At 47.0% G+C, this 27,745-nt stretch overlaps 1 protein-coding gene across 2 annotated transcripts in view; it reads left to right on the top strand.

Moving 5' to 3' along the window:
• The window catches only part of IGDCC4 (immunoglobulin superfamily DCC subclass member 4), a 102,291-nt gene that overhangs the window by 49,808 nt on the left and 24,738 nt on the right, over positions 1-27,745 (top strand). For both annotated transcript variants that reach the window (XM_063142436.1, XM_063142435.1), the window contains exons 5-12: positions 8,765-8,902; positions 12,145-12,300; positions 14,101-14,511; positions 15,448-15,612; positions 17,180-17,317; positions 19,755-19,925; positions 20,859-21,092; positions 26,657-26,764. In XM_063142436.1, coding sequence (XP_062998506.1) covers positions 8,765-8,902; positions 12,145-12,300; positions 14,101-14,511; positions 15,448-15,612; positions 17,180-17,317; positions 19,755-19,925; positions 20,859-21,092; positions 26,657-26,764 — 1,521 coding nt within the window. The remainder of the gene's footprint in view (positions 1-8,764; positions 8,903-12,144; positions 12,301-14,100; positions 14,512-15,447; positions 15,613-17,179; positions 17,318-19,754; positions 19,926-20,858; positions 21,093-26,656; positions 26,765-27,745) is intronic.

Genomic DNA, 27,745 nt, shown 5'->3' with positions numbered 1-27,745 from the left:
AATGATTCAGTCTAGTTTGCTTCTGAGTAGATATGCAGAAGCCTTGACTTGCTTACTTTTGAGTAGGCATAATATTGGTATGAATAACATTTGGCTCTGTCCATGCTGCCTTTGGCCACACCCATTTGCGTTTGGCCCTGCCCACAGGTGGAATGCGGCCCCCAGACTCTTCCCAGATTGGAATTTGGCCTCTGGACTGAAAAAGGTTCCCCACTCCTATCTTATAGGGTCAGTTACCTGATGGAGGGTTTTCCCCAAAATCGAAGAGAAGGATACCTTTACTAGTAGTGAAACTGTCTATTCCCCACATGAAGGATGGGTGTAATGCACAGATGGTGTGCAAAACTTGCTTCCGTATGCACATTTTAGGCACACATATCCACATTTGAATGTGTGCTAATACGTTTACCCATAGCGGCAACACTACCAGCTCTAGATTCAGGGTGTGCCATGGATAGCTTGATTGGGTCCGGGACTGGGTGAGAGGAAAGCATCTGCTATGCGTACCTGATGAGACTTCCGCCTACTGATTAATTATAGCAATTAATTAATTACAGCAGGTCAGCAATTAGAAACGGCAACTTTCTTGTCCTGGCTGTCTCTAAGCCTCCGTTTAGTCAGCCTTCCCAGACAGAATGGAGATATGGAGTCAAGATGATACTTAAAAAGACCGCAAGGCTGAGCTTCCTCAGTAACGGAGGGCTCATGGGCAAAGATGGATCACACCGGCGCTTGCAGGGAAAGTAAATGGACGAGTAGGAGGGAGCCTTTTCTTTTGGTGTGCTGCTGAGCTGGCACAGTCCCTCTTCCCTTTCCAACAGAGCAAACTTTTACTCCTGCAGAGGATGCGCCCCCTTTTGAGGACAGGATCCTTTCCACTACAGATTGTGGCCCCACCTGGCTCCCATTTAATCCCACCACTTTGCTTTTTCCTAGGGGGGAAAAGCTAACTCTCCTTGGCTGTTGGCTCTACCCTGGTACTCGTATCTTGTACTAATATTGGATTGAGAAAACACTTTTTTTGAGGGACACAGCCACGGCGAGTGATAAGAACCTAAGAGCCCTGCTAGATCAGATGGTCATAGCTAGATGGGGCGATATCCCGGGGTGATCCCTGGGATCGTCCTTGTGCGTCCACATGACGCACAGGGGATCCTGGGAGCAGGGAAGGATGATCCCAAGGATCTCGCCCTACTCTTTGAACCCACTTTTTCCGCGGTCTTGGGCTGATCCCAAGATCAGTGTGTGGTTTGCGGGTGTCGTGGTTTGTCCCGGCTCCTCGCGGTTACTCACGAGGAGCCAGGACCCGTGCATGGGATACCGGGCTCCTCAGGAGCTCTGTGCCCATTGGGGGTGGGGTGAGGGGAGTGGGAAAAAATATTTTAAATAAAAAAAACTTATCTTTTGCACACGAGCGTTTGTGTGCTCTTCTTCTTTAAAGCGTTTGTGTGCTCTTCTTCTTTCGTAGCTTGGGGGTTCTCCTAGAACCATCTTTGTCACTTGAGGCTCAGGTGGCCTCGGTGGCACGGAGTGCTTTCTACCAACTTCGGTTGGTGGCCCAGCTACGCCCCTATCTGGACAGGGATAACCTAGCTTCAGTTGTCCATACTTTGGTAACTTCCAAATTAGATTACTGCAATGCCCTCTACATGGGGCAGCCTTTGAAGGCGGTCCGGAAGCTGCAGCTTGTGCAAAATGCGGCGGCCAGATTGATAGCTGGAACAGGGAGGTTTGAGCATATAACACTGATTCTGGCCCTCTTGCATTGGCTGCCTATATGTTTCCGAGCCCAATTCAAGGTGCTGGTCTTAACCTATAAAGCCCTACATGGCTTGGGACCGCAATACCTGACGGAACGCCTCTCCCAACATGAACCTACCTGTACACTGCACTCAACATCTAAGGCCCTCCTCCAAGTGCCTACTCCGAGGGAAGCTCAGAGGATGGCGACAAGGGAGAGGGCCTTCTCGGTGGTGGCCCCCCGACTGTGGAACGATCTCCCCGATGAGGCTCGCCTGGTGCCAACATTGTTATCTTTTCGGCGCCAGGTCAAGACTTTTCTCGTCTCCCAGGCATTTTCACAGCATTTAACAACGTTAAGTTTGTTTTTAATGGACCCCAGAATTGTTGTTTTTAAATGGATACTGTTGTTTTTATACTGTTTTTTATGTTTTTAAAATTTTTGTATACTTTTAATGTTTAGTATTTTTAATTGTTGTAAACCGCCCAGAGAACTTCGGCTGGGGGGGCGGTATATAAATGTAATTAAATAAATAAATAAATAAATAACCCCCCCCCCAAAAAAAAAAACCCACAGAGGGGGAGATTTCATGATAAAAATATCGCGAGATCCTCACCACTCCGTCGCACTAGACCCGGTAGTTCTAGCTGAGGCCCAAGAGTTCATCTAATCCAGCACTCTGTTCTCACAGTGGCCAACCAGCTGTCGACCAGAAACCCACAAATAGAACATGGGTGTTGGTCATAATGAATATATTTGTATTAAGAATTCTTTTGGATACTGGACAGTTTATTTTCTGTTTTTTGTTTGATGATGTATACTTTTACGAGCACTGTTATAAATTGCAATGACCATTGGCTTGGTGCAAATAAAATTTGATTTGATTTGATTTGATTTGATTTAGGGCATGGGTGCAACAGCACCCTCCCGCCCATGTTCCCCAGCAACTGGTGTATATGGGCTTACTGTCAGTTTAATAAGGGCTGTTAGATTAAATGAAGTTCTCCCAGTTCTCAAGGAACACATTTCCCTGCTGGGAAGCTGCAGTGGTTCCCTGAATGTCATGCTAACCATTTCCACTTCCAGTGGTGCAGGAAATAAGGCACACACAGGCTGTGAAGTCAACCGCCAAGTAGCCAATAATGTACCTGAAGAAAGAATGGTTGCTAAACCGCCCAGAGATATTCGGCTACTGGGCGGTATAGAAATGCAATAAATAAATAAATAAATAAATAAATAAATAAATAAGCTGTTTGCCAGCAGCCATTTGCTGCTGCTTTTGTGGGTGTGAGAGTGTGCACCTGTGTGCACGCATGTGTGCAAGGCTGCTGAGTCTTTGTGAACCGGGCACGGCATGGCTACACTACAACCAGTTTGGGATAGGCCTGGCCAGCTTTTGCTCATTGGAATAAAGCCATGAAGTATGAAGAGCCTTGCATTTAGAAAACCTGGCCACATCCTGTCCGCCCCCCTGCCTCTGAACATGTCCATTGAATGGGAACTGCCCATGGCCATTGATGGCAACCAGAAATCCCAAGAGGGCTCCTTTGTGTACCTATACTTTTCCGCCGCGTATGTGTGTTTATCCCATCCTTCCTTCAAGCAGTAGTGGGGACTGGTGCTGCTCCGCCGCTAAAATCCACGCTATTGTCGTTGTGTGGGGGTGGCAAGTTGTCCTTATGAAGGTAGGCAGAGTGGGCTTTCTGGTGACCAATAAGAGGTTGCCTTCTGCCCGGGAACACCCCCGGAGTGGCTCCGAGTGAGGACAGGCCGGCAGAAGAGCCAGGCTGACCTTGCTCTGGCTGGGAAGGAAGGAAAGGAAGGAACCTCTCGTGCAAGCACTGAGTCATTACTGACTCTTGGAGGGACGCCAGCTTTCGCTGACGTTTTCTTGGCAGGCCTTATAGCGGGGTGGTTTGCCGTTGCCTTCCCCGGCCGTTATTACCTTTCCCCCAGCTAGCTGGGTACTCATTTTACCGACCTCGGGCGGATGGAAGGCTGAGTCGACCCAAGCCGGCTGCCTGAAACCAGCTTCTGCTGGGATCGAACTCAGGCCATGGGGAGAGTTTCAGCTGCAGAAACTGCTGCTTTACCGCTCTGCGCCACACAAGACTCTCTGGCTGGGAAACTCGGGGTAAACTCTTGACTTTTCAGCCGCACATCTTCACCTCTTTGCCCTGGGGTAGCTTTGGATCTGCGACTGCGTCATATAACCAACGCAGCGCGGATTTGGAGGCAAAGGCGATGTCAGGACAGCCTGCAAGGTCTCCCTCTCCGCACCTCCCCATTTCTCTGTTTTATCCTCACTCAACCCTGTGAGGTAGGTTGGACAGAGATAAACACTGGGTGAACTTCAAAGCTCAGTGGGGGATTTGAACTCGGGTCTCGCCGATCCCAGTCTGACACCCTGGCCGCTGCGCCACACTGATGCCTGGGGCATGGCGTTAGAGCTGGTGCTCAAAAACGTGCTCGAGCAGAGTCCCGGCTGGGGTGATTGACAGCAGCCATAATTTCTGCCCTCTGCATTCCGCAAAAGCTCCGCTTCAAACCACTTGAGTTCCAACATGGCTTACGGGTGGAGGGGAGGTGACAGGAGGGGAGGCGGGCCGCCCGTTTGGCTCTCAGCTGTCAGCAGCCGAGATATGAGACAACTGAGCAGGGCTCTGCTGTTTGCTGTGAACTTTCTCACCCTTTTCCAGAAGAGGAGCTTGAAATCTTATTGAGCCCATGAGAATCTCCCCTGGGAATATATTCAGGCTTTGAGCAGCTGTTCAACAGAGGGACGGAGGGGGAAGGATCTCTCCGTGATTTTCGTCCATTATTCTGCAGAGAGCAAGAGGCCAGTGTGCAGTTGCTGTGTTGGTGCTTGGAAAACTCACCCATTCTCCGCTCGCCCTTTCTAGGGAGGGCCCATGTGCTGCATGCATTCAAGGGAGACAAAGGCCCCCAAACTAGGAGAGGCTTATAAAACCCTTCGTTCTTTATCTCATAATTAGGTTTGCAAGCTTTAACCTGTTTAATCAACAGATTAAGCAGTGGAAACGTTGGTTGGCGGGGGAGCAGTTTTAATCAACGAGGGGACGTTGCAATCGGGCAAGCTGAGAACGAAGCGCACGCTCGTTCGCTCCCAAAACCGTTGTGGCGTTTGCAAAAAGGAACATGGCAAAAGAAATATTCAGGGCTGCCTCCCCTTTTCAGAAGGAGCAGGTTGCTTTGGGTGGCTTAAAGGATGAGCTCTTTTGTGCTTCCGTCCAACATCTCAAAAAGACACGCGTGTTGACGTTGGTGCGACACGCAGGTCCACCTACACTGATGGATGGATTGGATAAAAGGCCAGCGCTCAAGCCAAAATTCTTGTAACCGATAACGAGCTCTCGTAAACACAATGTTTCTATAACTTTGCTGGGTGGACCTGATCCTGTAGTTTCATGCTCAAAGTGAAAAACGGGGAAGAGCGGGGGAGTGAGAGAAAGAGAAAGCAGAGCTGGAAAGGGACCGTAGTTCAGTGATAGAGCTCTTGCATTTGACACAGGTGGTCCCAGGTGAAATCACCAGCATCTCCTGTTTAAAAATACTTATAAGGCTGTCACACAGAGGAGGGCCAGGATCTCTTCTCGATCCTCCCAGAGTGCAGGACACGGGATAACGGGCTCAAGTGACAGGAAGCTGGCTGGACATCAGGAAAAAACTTCCTGACTGTTAGAGCAGTATGACAATGGAACCCATGACCTAAGGAGGCTGTGGGCTTTCCCACACTAGAGGCCTTCAAGAGGCAGCTGGACAGCCATCTATCAGGGATGCTTTAAGGTGGATTCCTGCAATGAGCAGGGGGTTGGACTAGATGGCCTCATAGGCACCTTCCAACTCTACTATTCTATGATTCTATCATCAGGGAGCAAGGCCTGGCACCCTTGGGAGCTGTTGTCGGCAAGTGGTGTAATGGAACCAGGGCTCACAGGGCCGAAGTGCCGGGCCAATGACATCATCTGCCACTCCCCTCAGACTTACTTGTTCCCCTCTGAGCTTAGCTTCAATCCTCACAGTCAGGGCCGGCGCTAACATTAGGTAGAGTGAAGCTGTTGCCTTAGGTAGCAGATACTGGAGGCAGCAGCAAGGTGATGGAGGAGACACCTGTGTGCCATGTGGCCTGCTCTGCACCTCTTAAGTTATGCTGCTGCCTTCAGGTGAAGTGGAGGATGCTGAAGACACAGATCCATTTGCCAGTCTAGTCGGCTCTTTCACATGGAAGGGGATGGGGCGCCATCTTGTTCGTTGCCTCATGCAGCAAGATGTGTTGGGCCAGCCCTACTCACAGTAGCTGGGGGGTGGATTTTCTCACCAACAAATACACGCACACCCCGATGGATCAACTCTGCTGCCTGTGGGGAGTGTCAGGAGGAGGGCACTTCAAAATTTACCGTTACACCACTCTTACCAATCAGAGACAGTCCTGGGCTAGATGGGTACATTGCCTGACCTGGAAGAAGGCAGCTTCCTATGTCTGTGAGAGAGGCATTTGTAATGTGATTGAGCGTAAAAGAAGGCGGGTGGGAAAATGGGCAAAGGTGCTTAACTCCAGCAGGAATCTGATGTGTGGACAACTAAATTCGGAAATGAGGGTTTGCATTACGGTAGGGCCCCCACCCATGGAGAACGTTTGCTGATAAGTAGTACCCCAAAGCAATTATCATAATTGAGGCAAAACAAAACATACAAACATATCAGTGATGCGTAATAAATTGATTGTCGTTCACCTCACCCACCCACCCCACAAGATATAACATGGAGGTAGAATATATTGCTGAGATGTTAGTTCCCATAAGTAACCTCCCAGAGAGCTTTGTGAACCGCCCAGAGAGCTTTGGCTATTGGGCGGTATAAAAATCTAATAAATAAATAAATAATGGAATAATGTCAGACATCATAGAATCTGTTCTGTAATGTCACAGATCTTAAGGTGCAGATGTCAGTCAGCGAGAGTCAGTGGGATATGGTGGATGGTTTGGCGAACATGGATCAGAGAAACCTGGTTCAAATCTCCACTCAGTCAAAAAGATGGAGGTTACCTCAGGAAGGTCTCTAGCTCTCAGCCTGACTTACTTCTCAGGTTGCCATGAGGATCAAATGGGGTAACATCCCCCCCCACACACCTCCTGTCTGCTATCCTGACATCTCTGAGGAATGGGTTACAATTAAAGCCATTTTCCAGCAGTCCATCACATGAATGTGAAGTGTAGCCCATGATAGGTCTATGCAGATAAGACCTTGCCTGGGTTCGCACAACATGCTGACCCACACTCTGGTTGAGTGTGGGTTGTTGTTGAACTAGGGGTTGTTTGTTGAACTGTTGGTTAGCATATTGTCTGAACCCGGGGCATTTTCCACAGGGTGGCTTATTAACCATGCAGCGTGGCTTATTTTTCTTGAACAAGCCACCTTTAGAACCCCTGGTTTGCTGTTGGGTTATTCAGGGTGTTTAACTGCCACCCTGTGGAATATGTTCTGGATTCAGACAACCCACCAACCCACGGTTCAACAACAACCCACACCCAACCACTGGGTGGTGGTTAGCATGCGGTGTTGCTTTTCCAACAGCCCCAAGTCTCAACGGCTGGGGCCATCAGGACCAGATTGAGACCCCTCCTCAGTGGTGTTTCTGTCTAACAGCAAAACATCTTCTCCACATTGGTCAGCTCTTCCTTGCTGATAGACTTCTCGTTGGAGGCTGGAAGGGGTCTCTATCCATTGTGTTCTCCCCCTGCCCCAATTTCCCTGTTACAACAGCTTCACTGGTTTCCGGTCTGTTTCCTGGCACAACTGAAAGTGCTGGTTATCACCTATAAAGCCCTATACGGCTCGGGTCCAGGTTATCTGAAAGACCATATTCTCCCATATGAGCCTGCCCATGCTCTGAGATTTTCTGGGGAGGCTTTTTTCTCAGTCCCACCAACATCCCAGGCACACCAGATGGGTCTGCGGGAGAGGGCCTTTTTGGTGGCTGCTCCAAGGCTCTGGAACTCCCTTCCCAGGGAGGCCAGGCTGGCTGCCTCTGTGCTACACTTTTGGAGGCAGGCAAATACTTTTTTTGTTCCAGCAGGGTTTTGGAAACTACTCTGGACCTGTGTTACTGTATTAGATGATGATGACGATGATGATGATTAATAGGTTACTGTTTTTAATATTTTTTAATGTTTTTAATTTTACTGCAGGTTTAATTCTATTTACTTTTGTAAATAGAATTACTTTTTGTAAATTATTATTATTATTATTTATTTATATAGCGCCATCAATGTACATGGTGCTGTGCAGAGTAAAACAATAAAATAGCAAGACCCTGCCGCATAGGCTTACATTCTAATAAAATCATAATAAAACAATAAGGAGGGGAAGAGAATGCACCAAACAGGCACAGGGTAGAGTAAAACTAACAGTATAAAGTCCGCACAACATCAAGTTTTAAAAGCTTTAGGAAAAAGAAAAGTTTTTAGCTGAGCTTTAAAAGCTGCGATTGAACTTGTAGTTCTCAAATGTTCTGGAAGAGTGTTCCAGGCGTAAGGGGCAGCCGAAGAAAATGGACGGAGCCGAGCAAGGGAAGTAGAGACCCTTGGGCAGGCGAGAAACATGGCATCAGAGGAGCGAAGAGCACGAGCGGGGCAATAGTGTGAGATGAGAGAGGAAAGATAGGAAGGAGCTAGACAGTGAAAAGCATACAAAATTCATACAAAAGTAAATTAATTTACTTTTGTAAATTCATATTTTTATGTTTTAATTGTACATGTTTTATCTTGTAAACCACCTTGAGTCCCAGTACTGGGAAAAAGGAATAATAATAATAATAATAATAATAATAATAATAATAATAATAATAATAATAATATACAAGATCTAAAAGCAACATTGGACTTGGGGAAACTGGATTTGTGTTGTTGTTTTTAACAAAAAAGAACCCCACATTCAGACGTTCAGTTTGGCTTGTTAAAACATTTTGACCTCTTTGTCTCTTTTTGGAATTCGTTGCACTAGGTCATCAGCTGCCAGTGACCGAGGACGTGTCCATTGTTGCTGCTCCAGAGAACGCCACCGTGGTGGCAGGAGAGAGTGCCGTGATGGAGTGCATGGCCTCCGCCACTCCCACCCCGTTTGTCTCCTGGATACGGGAGGGTAAATGAAGATAATCACTCTTTTGATGCTGAGAGGCGGCTCTGGGACCCTTTCGTTTTGAAATCCGTTAAAGGAGGAACGCGCCGTGGGGACGTTAACAAACTGCAACTGAATATAGGAAGGCAGAGGTTGTCCTGGCTAAAGTGAGGCTTCTGAGCTGAGCTTGCCAATTAAAGCTAAAGTGACACAAAGCATGCAATTTATTTATGATGTTTGATCTGTAAAAGATACGAAATTCTAGTTACCGGATGCCTTTTGATCTAAATTAGTCACGGCTGATATTGAATGACGCCCCAGCTTTGAAAGGTCAGGGCGCAAGGGTCGGGCCTTTGACGGGCTTTTTGTAGGGGTTTTGCAGGGCTGGTGGGAATTTTGACGCATCTGTTGGTGCATTAGGAAAAAATAACTCTTGGGTTATCTTTAGGATTATAAGATGTGATCAAGATCACTGAAGTCACTTGGGGAGTTTGGAACGTGTGTGTGTGTGTGCCTGTTTTAAAAGAAATGTGGTGTTTCCCTTTCGAAGGAAAGGTGGCGTGTGAAAGTAACCAAAGTCTCAAACTTGATGATTTACCATCAAGGGACAGTAGCAAGTTTTGTAAACCGCCCAGAGAGCTTTGGTTATGGGGCAGTATATAAATGCAATAAAGAAATAAATATGTTGGTCTAAAATTGCAAGTTCAGAGATCAGTCAGGCATTTAAAGTCAACCATAATCCAGAACATTGCTGTATGGGAGATGAATTTTGATGTAATCCACACACACCCCACCGCCTTTCCTCTGTATATTTTGGGTACGTGAGCATCCATTGATCTTTGCAAGTTCCAGCCATGCCGATGTGTCTCTGGGGGTACTCAGGGAACATGTTTGCACAGTCTGACAGTGGCACCTCTAAACAATCAGTTGTAGATTTTTATTTTTTTAAAAAATGCTGTTTTTATCTGTGTATTGTTATGAACCTCTCAGGGAGTTTCGGCTATTGGGCTGTATAGAAATGAAGATAATGTTGTTGTTGTTGTTGATAATGATGACAATAATCATAGAATCATAGAATCATAGAATCATAGAATAGCAGAGTTGGAAGGGGCCTACAAGGCCATCGAGTCCAACCCCCTGCTCAATGCAGGAATCCACCCTAAAGCATCCCTGACAGATGGTTGTCCAGCTGCCTCTTGAATGCCTCTAGTGTGGGAGAGCCCACAACCTCCCTAGGTAGCTGATTCCACTGTCGCACTGCTCTAACAGTCAGGAAGTTTTTCCTGATGTCCAGCCGGAATCTGGCTTCCTTTAACTTGAGCCCGTTATTCCATGTCCTGCACTCTGGGAGAATCGAGAAGAGATCCTGGCCCTCCTCTGTGTGACAACCTTTTAAGTATTTGAAGAGTGCTATCATGTCTCCCCTCAATCTTCTCTTCTCCAGGCTAAACAGGCCCAGTTCTTTCAGTCTCTCTTCATAGGGCTTTGTTTCTAGACCTCTGATCATCCTCGTTGCCCTCTTCTGAACACGCTCCAGCTTGTCTGCATCCTTCTTGAATTGTGGAGCCCAGAACTGGACGCAATACTCTAGATGAGGCCTAACCAGGGCCGAATAGAGAGGAACCAGTACCTCACGTGATTTGGAAGCTATACTTCTATTAATGCAGCCCAAAATAGCATTTGCCTTTCTTGCAGCCATATCGCACTGTTGGCTCATATTCAGCTTGTGATCTACAACAATTCCAAGATCTTTCTCATTTGTAGTATTGCTGAGCCAAGTGTCCCCCATCTTGTAACTGTGCATTTGGTTTCTATTCCCTAAATGTAGAACTTGGCATTTATCCCTATTAAATTTCATTCTGTTGTTTTCAGCCCAGCACTCCAGCCTATCAAGATCACTTTGAAGTTTGTTTCTGTCTTCCAGGGTATTAGCTATCCCACCCAATTTGGTGTCATCTGCAAATTTGATCAGCGTTCCCTGCACCTCCTCGTCCAAATCATTAATAAAAATGTTGAAGAGCACTGGGCCCAGGACTGAGCCCTGCGGCACCCCACTCGTTGCCTCTCCCCAGTTTGAGAAGGTTCCATTGATAAGTACTCTTTGAGTCCGATTCTGTAGCCAACTGTGGATCCACCTAATAGTTGTTCCATCTAGCCCACTTTTAGCTAGTTTGTTAATCAGAATGTCATGTGGTACTTTGTCAAAAGCTTTGCTGAAGTCAAGATATATGACATCCACAGCATTCCCACAGTCCACAAGGGAGGTTATCCTATCAAAAAATGAGATCAAATTAGTCTGACAGGATTTGTTCCTGACAAATCCATGTTGGCTTCTAGTAATCACTGCATTGATTTCAAGGTGTTTACAGATTATAATAATAATAATAATAATAGATCAGGATGACTCTGTGCAAATTTGGCCCTTGAAGTCAGGAGAAATAAAATTGGGGGCAAAAGCTTGCTGTAATACCTAAATTAAGTCATATTAAGGACATGATCCAGCTAGATTTCAAAAGTGCAGAAAAGGGCTACTAAAATGATTAAGGGGCTGGAGCATCTCCCCTATGAGGGAAGGTTACATCAACTGGGATTGTTTAGCTTGGAAAAAAGAAGGCTAAGGGGAGATGTGATAGAGGTGGACAAAATTATGCATGGTGTGGAGAATGTAGATAGGGTGACATTTTTATTTATTTATATATTTATTATGTATTTATTACATTTTCATACCACCCAATAGCCGAAGCTCTCTTTTTCTCCCTCTCTCAAAATACTGGATCCAGGGGACATCCCATGAAGCTGATTGGTGGGAGATCCAGAACAAATAAAAGGAAGTACTTCTTCCAACAGTGCATAGTTAAATTATGGAACTCACTACCACAAGATGTAGTGGTGGCCACCAATTTGGATGGCTTTAAAAGGGGGTTGGATAAATTCCTGGAGGAGAAGGCTATCCATGGCTACTCACCCAGATGGTTGTGTGCTACCTCCAGTATTCAAGGCAGAAAGCCTGTGTGCACCAGTTGCTGGGGAACATGGGTGGGAGGGTGCTGTTGCATCATGTCCTGCTTGTTCATCCCTGGCCAATGGCTGGTTGGCCACTGTGTGAACAGAGTGCTGGCCTAGATGGACCCTTGGTCTGATCCAGCATCAGGGCTCTTCTTATGTTCTGATGTTCTTATGAACTTCTTAGATTATAGCATGAAGTTTTTCAACATTGATATTCCACATATGGATTCAAAGGTTCCCCCCCCCCCTACTTTTTACAGATGGGAACCCTATTTCCACAGAGGTGATTGTGTTGGGGCGGACTAATCTCCTGATTCCTCATGCCCAGCTTCATCACGCAGGGGTCTACGTTTGCCGCGCCAATAAACCCCAGACCAGGCAGTTTGTGACTGCTGCAGCTGAGCTCCGAGTCCTTGGTGAGAACAGAGAACCAGCCATTTCTGTGCATCCGTGAAATTGTCCAATTGCTTTTGTGCTATCTTCACGGGGACCGCAGGGTTATTACAAAGGGAGACATTGATACTAGAACCCAATGGGGACATCCCATGCAGCTGATTGGTGGGAGATTCAGGACAGATAAAAGGAAGGACTTCTTCACACAGCGCATAGTTAAATTATGGAATTCGCTACCACAAGATGTGGTGATGGCCACCAATTTGGATGGCTTTAAAAGGGGATTAGATAAATTCCTGGAGGAGAAGGCTAGCAATGGCTACTAGCCCTGATGGCTATGTGCTTCCTCCAGTAGTAGAGGCAGTAAGCTTGCATGCACCAGTTTCTGGGGAACATGGGTGGGAAGGTGCTGCTGCACCATGTCCTGCCTGTGGTTCCCTGGTCAACAATTGGTTGGCTACTGTGTGTACAGAGTGCTGGACTAGATGGACCCTCGGACTAATCCGGCAGGGCTCTCCTTATGTTCTTATGAATGTTGTGTTTCTGCAAGATCAGTATTTCTTTGGCTTGTTTATAGGGGGCCCTTGTGTTTATTTCACCAGGAAGAAGCTAGGGGAAATGGTTTAGGTTGGCGTTCCTTTCTTTTGTCAAAGTGAAGATGTGTTGCTCGTGACTCAAAGACTAGGCTGGAAGGTTTTGGTCTACTTTCTAGGGTGACCATATGAGAAGGAGGACAGGGCTCCTGTATCTTTAACAGTTGCATAGAAAAGGGAATTTCAGCAGGTGTCATTGGTATACATGCAGCACCTGGTGAAATTCCCTCTTCATCACATCAGTTAAAGCTGCAGGAGCCCTGCTTAGTGTGACCAGGTACAAAAGAGGGCAGGGCTCCTTCAGCTTTAACTGTGGTGATGAAGAGGGCATTTCACCAGGTTCTGCATGCATACCAATGACCCCTGCTGAAATTCCCTTTTCTATGCAACTGTTAAAGATACAGGAGCCCTGTCCTCCTTTCTATATGGCCAGCCTACTACTTCAGAGGGAAGCGTTTGCCATTTATTTATATGTATTATATATGGGGTGGGGAACTTCAGGCCTGGAGACCTAATCTGGCATTCCTGGGTCCCCTGATGACCACACCCCCGCCTCCTTTCTCTCAACTGCCAACCGTTTGGCAATTTCCCACCTTTCGTGAAGTTCTTTCTCCATTCTAAATGGTCAGAATGCCTCTCCAAAGCTTAGTGACTGGCAGGAAGACTTTTAAACTAAAATATGCTGGTATGTTTGATACTTTTTAGGGGGGGGCTTTTTCTCTTTGGCCTCACCTAGGGTGACCATATGAAAAGGAGGACAGGGCTCCTTTATCTTTAACAGTTGTATTGAAAAAGAAATTTCAGCAGGTGTCATTTGTATATATGGGGAACCTGGTGAAATTTCCTCTTCATCACAACAGTTAAAGCTGCAGGAGCCCTGCCCTCTTTTAAGTCTGGTCACTCTAGTATAGCTCCTGCAGCTTTAACTGTTGTGATGAAGAGGGAATTTCACCAGGTTCTCCATATATACAAAGGACACCTGCTGAAATTCCCTTTTCTATGCAACTGTTAAAGATACAGGAGCCCTGTCCTCCTTTTCATATGGTCACCCTACCTCACCCATCACTGGAATGTGTGCCCTGAGAGCATCTCTGAATTAGAATTTGGCCCTCTGGCTGAAACAGCCCCCCCACCGCTGTATTATGCCTATGGAGTCCCTTCTGGCTCTGTTCACCGAAGAAGAGAAGACGCCACATCCAACCGTGCTAATTGAGTTCTTCTACCTCTTAGCTCCTCCTACCATCTCCCAGGCTCCTGAAACCATTTCCCGCACCCGAGCCAGCACCGCCCGGTTTGCCTGCAAAGCGGAAGGCGAGCCGTCTCCCAGCATCCACTGGATGAAGAACGGGGAGCCTCTTCTGTCCAAAGGACGAGTGAAGATCCAGAGCAGCGGCGCGCTGGTGATCAACCAGATTGGGTTGGATGACGCCGGCTACTACCAATGCGTGGCGGAAAATCACCTGGGCATGGCGTGTGCCACGGCCAGGCTGGAGGTGATTGTGCGGGAAGGCCTGCCCAGCGCTCCTAAGAGGGTGTCGGCTAGTTCTCTCTCCAGCACAACAGTCTTGGTCTCCTGGGAACGGCCAGAGTTCAACAGCGAGCAGATTATTGGCTTCTCTCTGCATTACCAGAAAGCTTTGGGTACGTAGCCTGTATTCTGAAGGCACACACTGTCCGTACTAATCCACACTCAGCACTTTTGGGGAGGGTGTTATGGAAGTGAAGTAGATTAGCCTTCCCCAGTCTGGTGACCTGCAGGTGTTTGGACTTCAACTCCCATCAGCCTCAGGCAGTATAGCCAATGGTCAGCAATGCTGAGAACTGTATTCTGGAGGGTACCAAGTTAGGTGTGGTTGCTGTAAATCTACTAGCACCGGGCTCCTGTATCTTTAACAGTTGAATAGAAAAGGGAATTTCAGCAGGTGTCATTTGTATGCATGCAGCACCTGGTGAAATTCCCTCTTCGTCACAACAGTTAAAGCTGCAGGAGCCCTCCTGTAGCTGGACCCTCTTTTGTAGCTGGTCACTCTTGTATAGCTCCTTCAGCTTTAACGGTTATAATAAAGAGGGAGTTTCACCAGGTGCTGCATGCATACTAACCACACCTGCTGAAATTCTCTTTTCTATACAACTGTTAAAGATGCAGGAGCCCGGTCCTCCTTTCCATATGGTCACCCTAGAGGAAGGGGTGGGGTGGGGCCATATGGGAGGGCCAGATTTGGGGCGCAGGCATGACATTCCTCACCCTCGTTCCACCCTTGTAACGCTATTGGAACTGCTTCCCGCAATTTTAGTCTTCAGGTTGTACTCTTGAGCTGCAGGATAATTAGTGCAGAATTTACCGCTCTGTCGTTCCGTTCTCATGATGAGAACTGTGAATTGAAATCCCGTTTCACTCCTAGGTGTGTGTTAAAAGGCCGGGAACGACCCTGATTGAGGGCAGCTAAGTGGCGTTAAAAGCAATCTAGGGTGAAAGATACGTTGGACCTTTGGCGGGCTTCTTGGAAGAAGCTAGTTTGAAGAAAGGACAAAACCGTCTTCCTTTTTTTGTCTGACAGCGTTGTGTACCCTCTCTAGGCACCGACAACGTGGAGTACCAGTTTGCGGTGAATAACGACACGACCGAGTTTCAGGTCAAAGACCTGGAGCCCAGCACCAGCTACATTTTCTACGTGGTGGCATACTCGCAGCTTGGAGCCAGCCGGACCTCCTCTTCCATAAATGTGCAGACTCTGGAGGACGGTTCGTAGAACAGGAACAGAAGGGACTGTTCCCAAATGGCTTCCTGAAACAGGAGGTGTCTGAATCACAGAGTTGGCCCGGGTATTGTATGGGGGTGGGTCTGCTTGTGCAGGAGCAAGAAGTCTTGTGACTCGAACGGCTGCCCTGAAATTGCATTTGTAATTAGGCGAAGTTAACAAAGTTTACATATTGTTCTCATGAACCCTAGAGATGCCAGATAGCTGATAGATGAGAGCTGAACAGGTGGAATGGAGGTTTCAAATAAAAGGATGTTCCTGTTCATACAGTTCATAATTAACCTGTGGAACTCCTTGCCATGGGATGTTGCGCTGACCAGTTGCATAAATACCCTTTAAAAACAAGGTAATGCAAGATAATAAAAAGATTGTTAGAAAGTAAATATGTTCAGGACACCTCCATGTGTTCTTTGGTGCAATAGTGAGATGTTTAACTTCCATATTTGGCAACCTTATACTTCTGGCTAACGGGTGATGTGGAATAATGCCATCATTCCCACCTTGGCAACTCCCCTGGGCCGTCTAGCTGGCCGCTGTCAGTGAAGAGAACACTGAGCTAGGCAAACCATTGATCTGACCCAGCATGTAATTCTTATATATCCTTACAAAGCACATAATCAAATACCAGGAAAATGCCCTGAAATCAGTTTGGACTACGGCTAAGCTCCTTCATCTTTTTGAGGGCTCACCGTCATCTCTTGGACATGCAAAGTAATTCCAAAGAAAGTTCTCCTGAGAATATGCAAAGTGCCTCGGCCTCTTCCAAGCCTAAGCAAACACAGGTGGTTCACAGATATCTGCGATTAGAAAGTAGGATCACATGAAAAATGAAGCCAGTGAGGCCTTTGGGGTTTAGGGACATAAGAAGCTGCCTTATATTGAATCAGGCTATTGGTCCATCAAGCTCAGTCCTGCCTACGCTGACTGGCAGCCTCTCTCCAGGGTTTCCCAGCCCTAGGTGGAGATGCGGGGGTTCACGCCTGCGACCTTCTGCGTGGAAAGCCTGCCACCGAGTTGCAGTGCTTCCACGTGGCTTGGGTTTTGGTTTGCCTGCTTGGGAAGGCAAAAACAAGGTGGGGTGTATGTATGGTGGAGTGGTAGGGGAGGGTGTGAGAGACATGATATGCCCTGTGGAGAGGAGGAGGAGGAGGAGGATTATGTATACTGCCTTGGGTTCCTTGCAGGAAAAAAGGCAGGATATAAATGCAAAAATAAATAAATAAATAAATAAATAAATACGCCATTGTGTTTGGCTTGATGGGTCACAGGTTGTGAAGGCCTGGCTTCACAGACAGGTTGGAGTTCTGGTTCCTCTCGGTTTTAGAAACGAAACTCGGCATTGTGGCCGGAAAAGCGCTTGTATGTGAAAGGAGAATAGCCAGCATTTTTCTCCCAGAGAAAATAGGCCAACTGAGGAAATTGCAGCGCGTGTGTCCCCGAGTCAATGAACCCTCCAGGTTCAAATGCGTTGTCTCCGGCTGAATGAGAGGTGTTTTGCTCATTTCCTTTGTGATGAGGTAGAATCACCGGTTTTGTCACTTGCCTCCCAGTTCCCAGCGCGGCTCCTCAGCTTTCCCTTTCAAGCACGACTCCGACTGACATCAAGGTGACTTGGCTGCCTCTCCCTCCGGAACTGAGCAACGGGAGGATCACCAAATACAAAATTGACTACGCCCCACTCAAGGAAGGTGAGGAAGAGGCGATTCTGGTGACAAAAATGTGGCATGGTGGACTACTGCACCATGTACATTGATGGTGCTATATAAATAAATAATAATAATAATAATAATAATACTGTTACTGCAAAAGAAAGGCCTTTGTAGGCTGCGACGGGAAATTGTGGGCATGTGTTGTTTCGAAGGGGCACCACAGATACTAGTTCAGGTGTCTTGAGAAGGTGTAGGCCTGAGGCATGGAGTTAACACCTGTATGTATAGGCAGGCAGGAGCATCAGAGTGTACAGATATGCCTAGTTAGTGTCCCCTGGAGGTAAGTTGTAGCTTCTAGGGAGGGGCAGGCCTCCTCAAGAGTAAGGAGGGCTTGTTGTGTGTGGGGGAGGCACCTTCTCACTTGCTCAGTCACTGCCCCACTGAGTTAACACCTAATTTCCCCCAAAATGGATATCTAAGATAAATTTGAGCAAAACACGAGAGGGATTGTGAGGAAAGATAATCAAACTTTGATAAGACAGGAGAAATTCCTCAGAATAGGGTTTTCATTCTTTTCTTTCTGTGGCTGATTTATTTATTTATTTATTTATTTATTGCATTTCTACACCGCCCAATAGTCGAAACTCTCTTGTTGTTATTGTTGTTATTGTTGTTATCTGACCTTCAATGTTGCCGTTTAGAAATACAAAACAATAAAGATAAAATAATAAAATAAAAACAATTCAAAACCAGTTAAAAACAGCCAAGCAATGAAAACATGTTAATGGTTGAATTAAAGTCCACATGAAAAACAAAACAAAACACTTTTAAAGTAAATACTGTACATTTTGCTTCTTTTAAAATCTATTTTAAAGTGTTTATTCTGTTTTTATTTTATCTTGTACACCGCTCTGAAATTTTGAATGGGGAGCGGTATATAAATATTGTAAATAAAATAAAAAAACAAGTTTTGCCAAAAAGCTATAAGAGTGGATGCTGGGAGAGCGTTCCGTAGACATAGAATCATAGAATAGTAGAGTTGGAAGGGGCCTCTTAAGGCCATCGAGTCCAACCGCCTGCTCAATGCAGGAATCCACTCTAAAGCATACTTGACAAATGGTTGTCCAGCTGCCTCTTGAATGCCTCTATTGTGGGAGAGCCCTCAGTAACTGGTTCCATTGTCGTACTGCTCTAACAGTCAGGAAGTTTTTCCTGATGTCCAGCTGGAATCTGGCTTCCTTTAACTTGAGCCCGTTATTCCGTGTCCTGCACTCTGGGAGGATCGAGAAGAGATCCTGGCCCTCCTCTGTGTGACAACCTTTTAAGTAGTTGAAGAGTGCTATCCTGTCTCCCCTCAATCTTCTCTTCTCCAGGCTAAATATGCCCAGTTCTTTCAGTCTCTCTTCCTAGGGCTTTGTTTCCAGACCCCTGATCATCCTGGTTGTCCTCCTCTGAACACGCTCCAGCTTCTTTGCATCCTTCTTGAAGTGTGGTGCCCAGAACTGGACGCAATACTCAAGATAATGCCACAACGAAGGAGACCCTTTCTCCAGTCGCTCCTACCCACAACATCCAAAAGCAGAGGCACCTGGAGAAGGCCCCCAATCTAACATAGTGGCAGGATATGTGGCAATAGGCCAGGCAACCCTTTTCACAACGCCTAAGGACCAAATTGGGTGTGACTGGGGCCAGCCATATATATTTGGGGGTGTAGACTAATTTAACCTCACATGGGCTCCACATGTGGGAGAAGCTGAACTTTCCTCACCTTAGGTCCATATGGTCTGTCTCTCCAGTGGCTTTAGTCCTAGCCCAGTTTGATACTGGAACAGGATGAGAGGAAAATGCCTGAAGCCACAGGAAGGTTAGGGCATGACGTGCGATGTGTAGGAGTGTTTATTTAATACTCTTCTTCTTTATTTATTTCTGTTCTGTTAGCTCTTCCTAAGTCGATGCAAATGTCAGGCTAGGCCTGGGAAGAGCCAGGTTCAAATCTACACTCAGCCTTGAAGCTCACTGAGTGACTGTGAGCCAGTCACTCTCTCTCCTCCAAGCCTACCTCAGAGGATTGTTGTGAGGATTAAGGGGGAGGTGGGAAGAAATACGTGTGCCACTTTGAGTTTTTTGGAGGAAAGATGGATATATATTTAAATAAATAAATATTATACTTGGCTTGGGCAGACACATGAATAAACAAACATAGTTCTTCATCAAATCTAGTTTGTTCCATAACATACCATGGAGCCAAAACTGAGGGGAGCAACATGTCCTGCTCGACCAAAATGTCAGAGAAATTTTGAGGGACACTGAAAGGTTTCAGTAAGATGGATGACATTTCTCAGCTTCTTAGCCTGAGGGCTTCCCTGTACTCCGTGTTGTAATTTAGGGGCGCTCCTGCCCGCAGCCTCGAGGTACACTGGATAGATTACGCGGACTAGACGTTTGTAAAAGGTGTTGGGCTCTGTTTTTTTAACAGACCTGATTTCCTCAACCAAGGTCGGCGCCAATGAGACACAACTCACCCTTTATGCCCTGCACCCGAATAAAGTCTACAAAGTGCGGATTGCGGCAAGCACCAGCGTGGGCTTTGGAGCCTCTTCTGAGTGGACACAGCATCGTACCCCAGATAGAGACAACCAGACTCACGGTATGTTGCTTCTTGTTTTACCTCAGCTTATTTCCTTCGAGCTTCATGTCAGGGCTCTGTGGGACACAAGCAGTTCTGGGCCTATAATTGCAGTCAGGATCAATGATGAGGAAGTTTGTGGAAGCCAGGAGGCCCTTATAGCCAAGAAGGAAACCAGAGATAAGTTGGGATGAAAGACTGAGTTTGTATTTATTTATTTACCCCCCAATGACAAAATTGTTTCCAGAGTGGTTTATGACAATATAAAAGAACAAGCACGAGGTTAAAATTCCAGAATAAAACCATCAGATTATTATTATTATTATTATTATTATTATTATTATTATTATTATTATTATTTACATGTATCTACTACCCTGCAGCTGAAGCAGCGAGTAACAAACAGTGAGTAACAAAGCCAAAGGAATCGTACTTAAAATGCTTGAGAGAGTAAAAAGGTTTTTTGCCTAGTACCTAAACCAGAGGTAGGCCACCCTATGAATGTTTTGGACTACGACTCCCACAATTCCTTTCCATTGACCATGCTGCTGGGAGTGACAGGAGTTGCAGTCCAAAATATCTGGAGGGCCCATGGTTGTCAACTCCTGGTCTTAAGGAGAACATGGCAGTTGGGCAAATCTTCTTGGGGAGGACGTTCCATAATTGGTGCACCATAGCCTCTAGTTGACGTCCACCTCTGTTCCAGTGGAGGTGTTTGGAGAAGCTGATGTTCTCCAAGAGTACAAACAGTTGGATATGGGAATAGGAGCTTTGGAGTCCCAAGCCAAGGATAAGCACTTTGAATTGAGTTGTAGCGAGGGAGCCCATTTGAAGAGGAAAGGAAAGGGAAAAAGTAAGGGAAGATGCAGATAAACTGGAGATAAAATCTGAGAAGCATGACCCTTGGGGCAGCCCCCATCTGACGTTCCGTTCATTTCTTCTCGCTTTCCCTAGTTCCGTTTGCCCCAACTGAGTTAAGAGTCCAAGCAAAAATGGAATCCCTCTTGGTGAGTTGGCAACCTCCAGCCAACCATGCCCAGATTTCAGGCTACAAACTCTACTACCGAGAAGTGGCGACAGAGGAGACCAGTGAGGAGCCCCCCTCCGAAGGCACTGGTGATGGCCCTTGGGATGTTGGGCCGATAAAGCTGAAAAAGAAAATCAAGCAACATGAATTGACACAGTTAGGTTAGTGTCTGGTTCTAGATGTCCCCATGCACTGGCATGGCAGTTTGTCTGTGGGGGAAAACCTCTCCCAAGAGGTCATGATCAGAACTGTATTTACACTGTGCCCCAACCCTCCTAACATTTCAACAAAGTAATGTTAATTGTCCAGTTTTCTAAGAGTGTGGGGTTTTTAGGCATGGCCATAGGAACATAAGAAGAGCCCTGCTAAGATAGACACCAAGGGTCCATCTAGTCCAGCATTCTGTTCACACGGTGGCCAACCAGCAGCTTGTGGCCAACCCATAAGTAGGATATTACTTAAATAGCACCTTCCTAGTTGTGTTCCTCAGCATGTAGACATCAGGACCAGTAGCCTTATCCTCCAAGAATCTGTGTAACCCTCTTTTAAAGCCATCCAAGTTAGTGGCCATTACTACATCTTGTGGTAGTGAGTTCCATAGCTTAAGCCCTGTGTGAAGAAGTCCTTCCTTTTATCTCTCCTGAATCTCCCACCAATCAGCTTCATGGGGTGACCCCACTGGGTTCTAGTATATTGAGAACGGGAGAAAAATGTCTCTCCCTATCCACATTTTCCACACCCGGCATAATCTCATGTCTCTGCTGGCTTGCCTTTAGTTCTAACCTAAGCAGTCCCAGCTGTTGTAACCTTCTCTCACAGGGGAGTTACTCCAGCCCCTTGATCATTTTGATGGCCCTTTTCGGCACCTTTTGCAGCTCCAGAGGAACAGGGGGAAATGGGGAGGTTCTGAAAGTTTGGAAAGTGTGTGCCTTGGAGGTGGGAGAAACGCCAGTCGGGAGCTGTGAGGAGAGAAAAATGGTGATCTGGCCAACAGCAGGACTCCCCTCCCAGTCCCTGCAATCAGGCACTTTGCCTACAGCAGCCCTGTTCAGAAGACACCTTAAACCACGGGTTCTCAACAGGGGGGGAATTCCTCCCCGGGGGGGGGGAATTTTAGGGTTCCAGGGGGACCACTATTCAGCAAAGTATGATGTCCTGTAGATTATGTCTTCCTACACATGTTATTAAAAATGTCCCAGAAAAGTGTCATGTTGTCTGCAAAAGCCAGGCCTTTGCTCTCTTTTCCCTCCCTCCCTCCCTCGCAATCCTAGAAGTTTCAAGCTTCCCATTTAAAGGGGCAACGCAAAGCATGGGAGCTGAGAATGTAAAAGGAGCCATGCTTTGCGTTGCCCCTTCAAATGGGACTAATATAGAAAAAAATAAAAGATTTACAATATTATATGTGTATTATTTGGAATGTACCTTTTGAATTAGACTATCTTGGGAAGGGGGGAATTATATTCTGAACAATGGTGGAAGGGGGGGGGAATGGAGCAAAAGAGGTTGAGAACCGCTGCCTTAAACCATGGTGGTTAAGGCTTCTTCGTTAACAAAAAGCCTTCACCACCGTAGTTTAAGGTGTCTTCTGAACAGGGCCAGTGTTTCTTCCTTCACCCTTGCCTGGAACAGGTCTGAGGCCTACCTGCACAAGATTTTGGGGGGCTATGCCTTGAGAGCGCTCCGCATGAGGAGAAAAGGTGGGCTCTGAGTCTGACATAGTCCGCACGACACAGCCCACTATGGTTTAATTTACCCGCAGGAGCTGTCGCACCCTGTTGGGTGAACCCAGGCGACAGGGGTCGTTTGAGGGATAGATGGGGTGACCCTATGAAAAGGAGGACAGGGCTTCTGTATCTTTAACAGTTGGATAGAAAAGGGAATTTCAGCAGGTGTCGTTTGTATGTATGGAGAACCTGGTGAAATTCCCTCTTCATCGCAGCAGTTAAAGCTGCAGGAGCTATACTAGAGTGACCAGATTTAAAAGAGGGCAGCTTTAACTGTGGTGATGAAGAGGGAATTTCACCAGGTTCTCCATATATACAAATGACACCTGCAGAAATTCCCTTTTCAATACAACTGTTAAAGGTACAGAAGCCCTGTCCTCCTTTCCATATGGTCACCCTAGGGATAGACAGCCCTCAAATAACCCTTGGCTTGGTTTAGGATTATCAGAGGATTGTCTAACCCTCAAACAACTCCTGCCAGCTGGGTTCGCATGACACAACAAACCATCACAAGCCAGCCGCCACCTAGACAACAGCGTCCTTGGGTGCTGGGCACAATGTGATAGCCCCCATGGGTCAATTAACCCACGGTGGGCTGTCGTGATGTGCAAACAGGCCCTTTGTCCTTTAAGGCCCTGGTCCTCCTCCTCCTCCTCCTCCTCCTCCTCCCACTTCACTATCTGGGCCATCCTGGTTCAGGCTACTGCCAACTTGTTTTCAGAGCAGACCAAGAAGGATTTTTATTATTATTATTATTTTGCTGGGGGGTTCTTAGGGCCAGCAAAAAAACGTAGCTTAGATTTTATTTCTCTTCCAGATCCCAATGGGGATTGTAGAGCAGAATAACCTCTTGGTCCTTACCCTCTCCATGTGGAAAGGAAGAGTGGCACCATTAGCTATCCCACCCCCACCCCCGGGCAATCCAATCCAAGCAGGAGTGATAACGTTGGCATTGGTGAAAGATGCTTTGTGCCGGGCACATTGTGTTGGCGAAAGGCGCTGGCGATCCTTCGCAGCCAGCGATGAACGGGCACATTCTTAATTAGCAGACCTTCATCAGTGAAGCGGGGAGGGGGGGGGGAAGGGGGGAGGCCATTTAGGAACAAGGAGCTGGGCGCCCAAAGAGAGAAAGGCCCCATTTTCCTTCTATTTGTAAACTTTGAGTTCTTCAAGCCGTCCCCTTGAATAAGCAGATCTGTCAAAGAAGGAAGAAGAATGTCAGGGAAGGAGAGAAGGCAGAGGCGGGCGGGCAAGCGAGCGAGCATGGAAACAGTCCTTTTGGCTGTCTGTGCAGAGCTTGGCTCGCCCCACAGCCCAGCCGAAAGGGTGGCCGGAGCTGGCACTGCCAGAATTCACACTCACAAAGCTCCTTTTCGGTTGTGTTGGGCTGCTTGCAATGAGACAACCGTTTGATGCAATTATTTAATTGGATTTCTTTAAAAGCTTGGCCTGTTTATATATTGGCAACTTGTAACCAAAGCGCTGAAAAGGCCGGCTCCTGGTTCCCTCCTTCCGAGAAGGGAGGTCAATGGGAGCGTGGAGTAGAGCCTTATGTACAATCGCCCTGTAGTTACGGAAGGCCAAAGGACATTTGCCTGGCAGGGCGTTTTAAGGAGAGCACAGTACAGACTTGCCCAGCACTTGATTTTAGCTGGCGCAAGTGGGTGGATTTCATAGAACCGTAGCATAGTTAAGAAGGAAGGGGCCCATAAGGCCACTGAGTCCAACCCCCTGCTCAATGCAGGAATCCACCTTAAAGTTGTCCAGCTGCATCTTTGAGGTGCATGCTTTTTTGCTGGCAATTGCTCTGGCTTCTTGCTTTTAATTCTTACTGATTTAGAGTTCCACCCATTAATTATGGGTCTCACGACCACTAAAGTATGTCAGTAGCCACTAGCTTACATGGCTTTATATCTATTTACAGCAGAGATGGGGAACATAAGAAGCCGCCTTGTACTGAGTCAGACCATGGGTCCGCCGAGCCCAGTATTGTTGCCACTGACTGGCAGCAGCGGCTCCCCAGGGTTTCAGGTGGGCGCTCTTCCACCTTTCCTGGAGACGCCAGGGTTTGAACCTGGGACTTCCAGCATGCAAAGCAGATACTCTATCACTGAGCTATGGCTCCTTCCTAATAAGGGGAACACCGCCAGATGGTGTTGGACTCCAATTCCCACCAGCCAACAGGACCAGTGGTCAGGGATGATGGAAGTTGTAATCCAACAGCATCTGGAAAGCCATAGGTTCCCTGCCCTGATTTATCGGCGTTTGCTACGATAGCTAAATGGAACCTCCACAGGCAGAAGCAGTATACCTCTAAATACCAGGTGTTGCAGATAAGAGAGCTGCTGCCTTCATTCCCTCTTGGTGGCCTTCCAGGAGCCCTCTGCCACTCCACTGTCAGAAACAGGATGCTGGGGTAGAGAGACCTTTGGTTTTGTCCAGCAAGGCCCTTATCTCCCTAGAGCAGGAGAGTAGAACCTCCTTCAGCTTGGGGGCTGAATTCCATTTCGGAGAAGTTCTGAGGAGCTGCGTTCCTGTGGTGGGCGGGGCTTAAGGTGAAAGAGGGGGCCCAAAATACCAAACAGAGCAGCACATTTTAGCTTAAAAGTTCTTAGTGCCAGGAAATAAGCCTCAGGGGAGGCAGATCAATCTTCTAGGAAGGGGGAAAACTGCACAAAAGACAGGAAGCCACTAAACAAAAGACAGGAAACCACTAAACAAAAGACAGGAAACCACTAAACAAAAGACAGGAAACCACCTAAACAAAAGACAGGAACCCACTAAACAAAAGACAGGAACCCACTAAATAAAAGACAGGAAACCACTAAACAAAAGACAGGAACCCACTAAACAAAAGACAGGAACCCACTAAACAAAAGACAGGAAACCACTAAACAAAAGACAGGAAACCACTAAACAAAAGACAGGAACCCACTAAACAAAAGACAGGAAACCACTAAACAATTTGCAGTTGGGAAAACTGGGTGGTGCCAGGAGAAGGGAGCGCGGCCATTTGGGAAACCCCCGAAGGGCAGGATTGGGATCCCCGGAGACAGGGCCAGCCCAAGATGTTTTGCTGTCTGAGGCAAAAAAACAAAATGGCACCCTGCCCCATTCCATGTACAGAAGCCCAATGGACTGTTTCTTCAACGCTGACAATGGGAGAGTGTCCTTCACTGCATGTGAAGGCAATGGGCTAGGTGGGCACAGGGGGAGACTGGCCCACAGCTGTCTTCTCCAACACCTTGCTGTTGCCTCCCAGCAACTGTTGCCTGAAACCACTGCCTCATTCTGCTAATGGTAGGGCCGGCCCTACCCAGAGAGCAGGTTTGGTACCTCCTAGGCCTAAAGTTGCTGAGGGAACTGCACTGGCTGCCTATTCGCTACCAGGCCAGGTCTAAGGTTCTTGTACTAGTGTACAAAGCTCTAAACAACTTGGGACCAGGATACCCTGAGAGAGCGCCTTCTCCCATATCAACCTGGCCTGTCACTTAGGTCATCAGAGGGCATGTTCCTGGCAGTTCCACATAGACCTATCGTCCTCTTGGAGTCCACCAGGGGAAGAGCCTTCAGTGTGGTGGCCCCAATCTTATGCAATCCCTGCCTCTGGAGGTCAGTGAGGCAACAACTTTGTATTCCTTCCGGCGCCTCCTGAAAATGTCGTTGTACTAGGAAGCCTTCCCTTAATGACCAGCCGCGGTTTATTTTGCACTTCGTTTCTTTTAAAAATGCACTTTTAATGTGTTTTTATTCTGTTTTTACTATTACTTTATTTGTCCACTGCTCGAAATTCTGAATGGGGAGCGGTATATAAATATTGTATAACAAATAAATAAAGTTCAACACCCCTGCCGTAGAGGAAGCTGGGGACACATGTTTAATTATGATGAAGAAGCTCACATTCTTCTTTGTTGAAACTGGTTATCTTTGCCCTGCTTTTGCCCTTGCTAGGCCAGATTCTTCTTTTCTTGCTCATTTATCCCCCTGTTTACTCTGTCCAGTTCCTGGGCGGCTCTACGAGGTGAAGGTGGTGGCGTTCAATAAGCATGAAAATGGCTACGCGGCGGTGTGGAAGGGCAAAACGGAGAGAGCGCCTGTAACAGCAGCAGGTGCGTGGCCCTGCATGGCTGGGTGTGTACGTGAGTGCCTGCAGGGATCAGAGGTTTTCTTGGAAGTAAAGCTGCTGCTGGAGCCCAGGGCTTTACTTTGCAGCAAGCCAGCCTCTCAGCTAAAAAAATAATAGCATGATTTTTAAAAATCTAAAATAAAATAAAAACCAGGAACCTGGAGTGCACCAAGACAGATATCCAGGCTTATAGTGGCAGCAGGTATGGCTGGGTGTTTGAAATCTTGAAAAGTTGCTCTGCTGCTTGAGAGTAAGGATACACTTCAGATTCCATAGAATTATAAAGTTGGAAGGGATCTTTGAGATCATCTAGTCCAACCCTCTGCTCGACATAGGCCTTCCATTGCAGGTCCCATGCGTTCATCTCTAATGGCTACTACTGTTCTTTCCGTGCTGCTCCAGATGTTGGTGCAGATATTTGATCGCAAGCTCAATATGGGTCCGCAGTGCGCTGTGGCTGCAAGAAAAGGCAAATCCAATTTTAGGTTGCATCACAGGAAATGATTGTTCCACTCTAATTTGCACTGGTCAGACCTCGCCTTGAATAGTGTGTAGAGTCCTGGACACCATACTGTAGGAAAGATTCCGATAAATTGGAACAATTTCAGAGAAGGGCAATTAAGATGATCGGAGACTAAAAATTAGGCCTACAAGGAAAGATGAAAGGAACTGAGTAGGTTTAGCCTTGAGAAGAGAAGAGGGAGGATATGATAAGCCAGATTCCAGCTGGGCATCAGGAAAAACTTCCTGACTATTAGAGCAGTGCGACAATGGAATCAGTTACCTAGGGAGGTTGTGGACTCTCCCACACTAGAGGCCTTCAAGAGGCAGCTGGACAACCATCTGTCAGGGATGCTGTAGGGTGGATTCCTGCATTGAGCAGGGGGTTGGACTCGATGGCCTTGTAGGCCCCTTCCAACTCTACGATTCTATGATTCTATGATAGCACTTTTCAAGTATCTAA

This window comes from Elgaria multicarinata, chromosome 16 (assembly GCF_023053635.1).
Source record: "Elgaria multicarinata webbii isolate HBS135686 ecotype San Diego chromosome 16, rElgMul1.1.pri, whole genome shotgun sequence".
NCBI lineage: Eukaryota > Metazoa > Chordata > Lepidosauria > Squamata > Anguidae > Elgaria > Elgaria multicarinata.
This window is presented reverse-complemented; position numbering and strand designations above follow the sequence as displayed.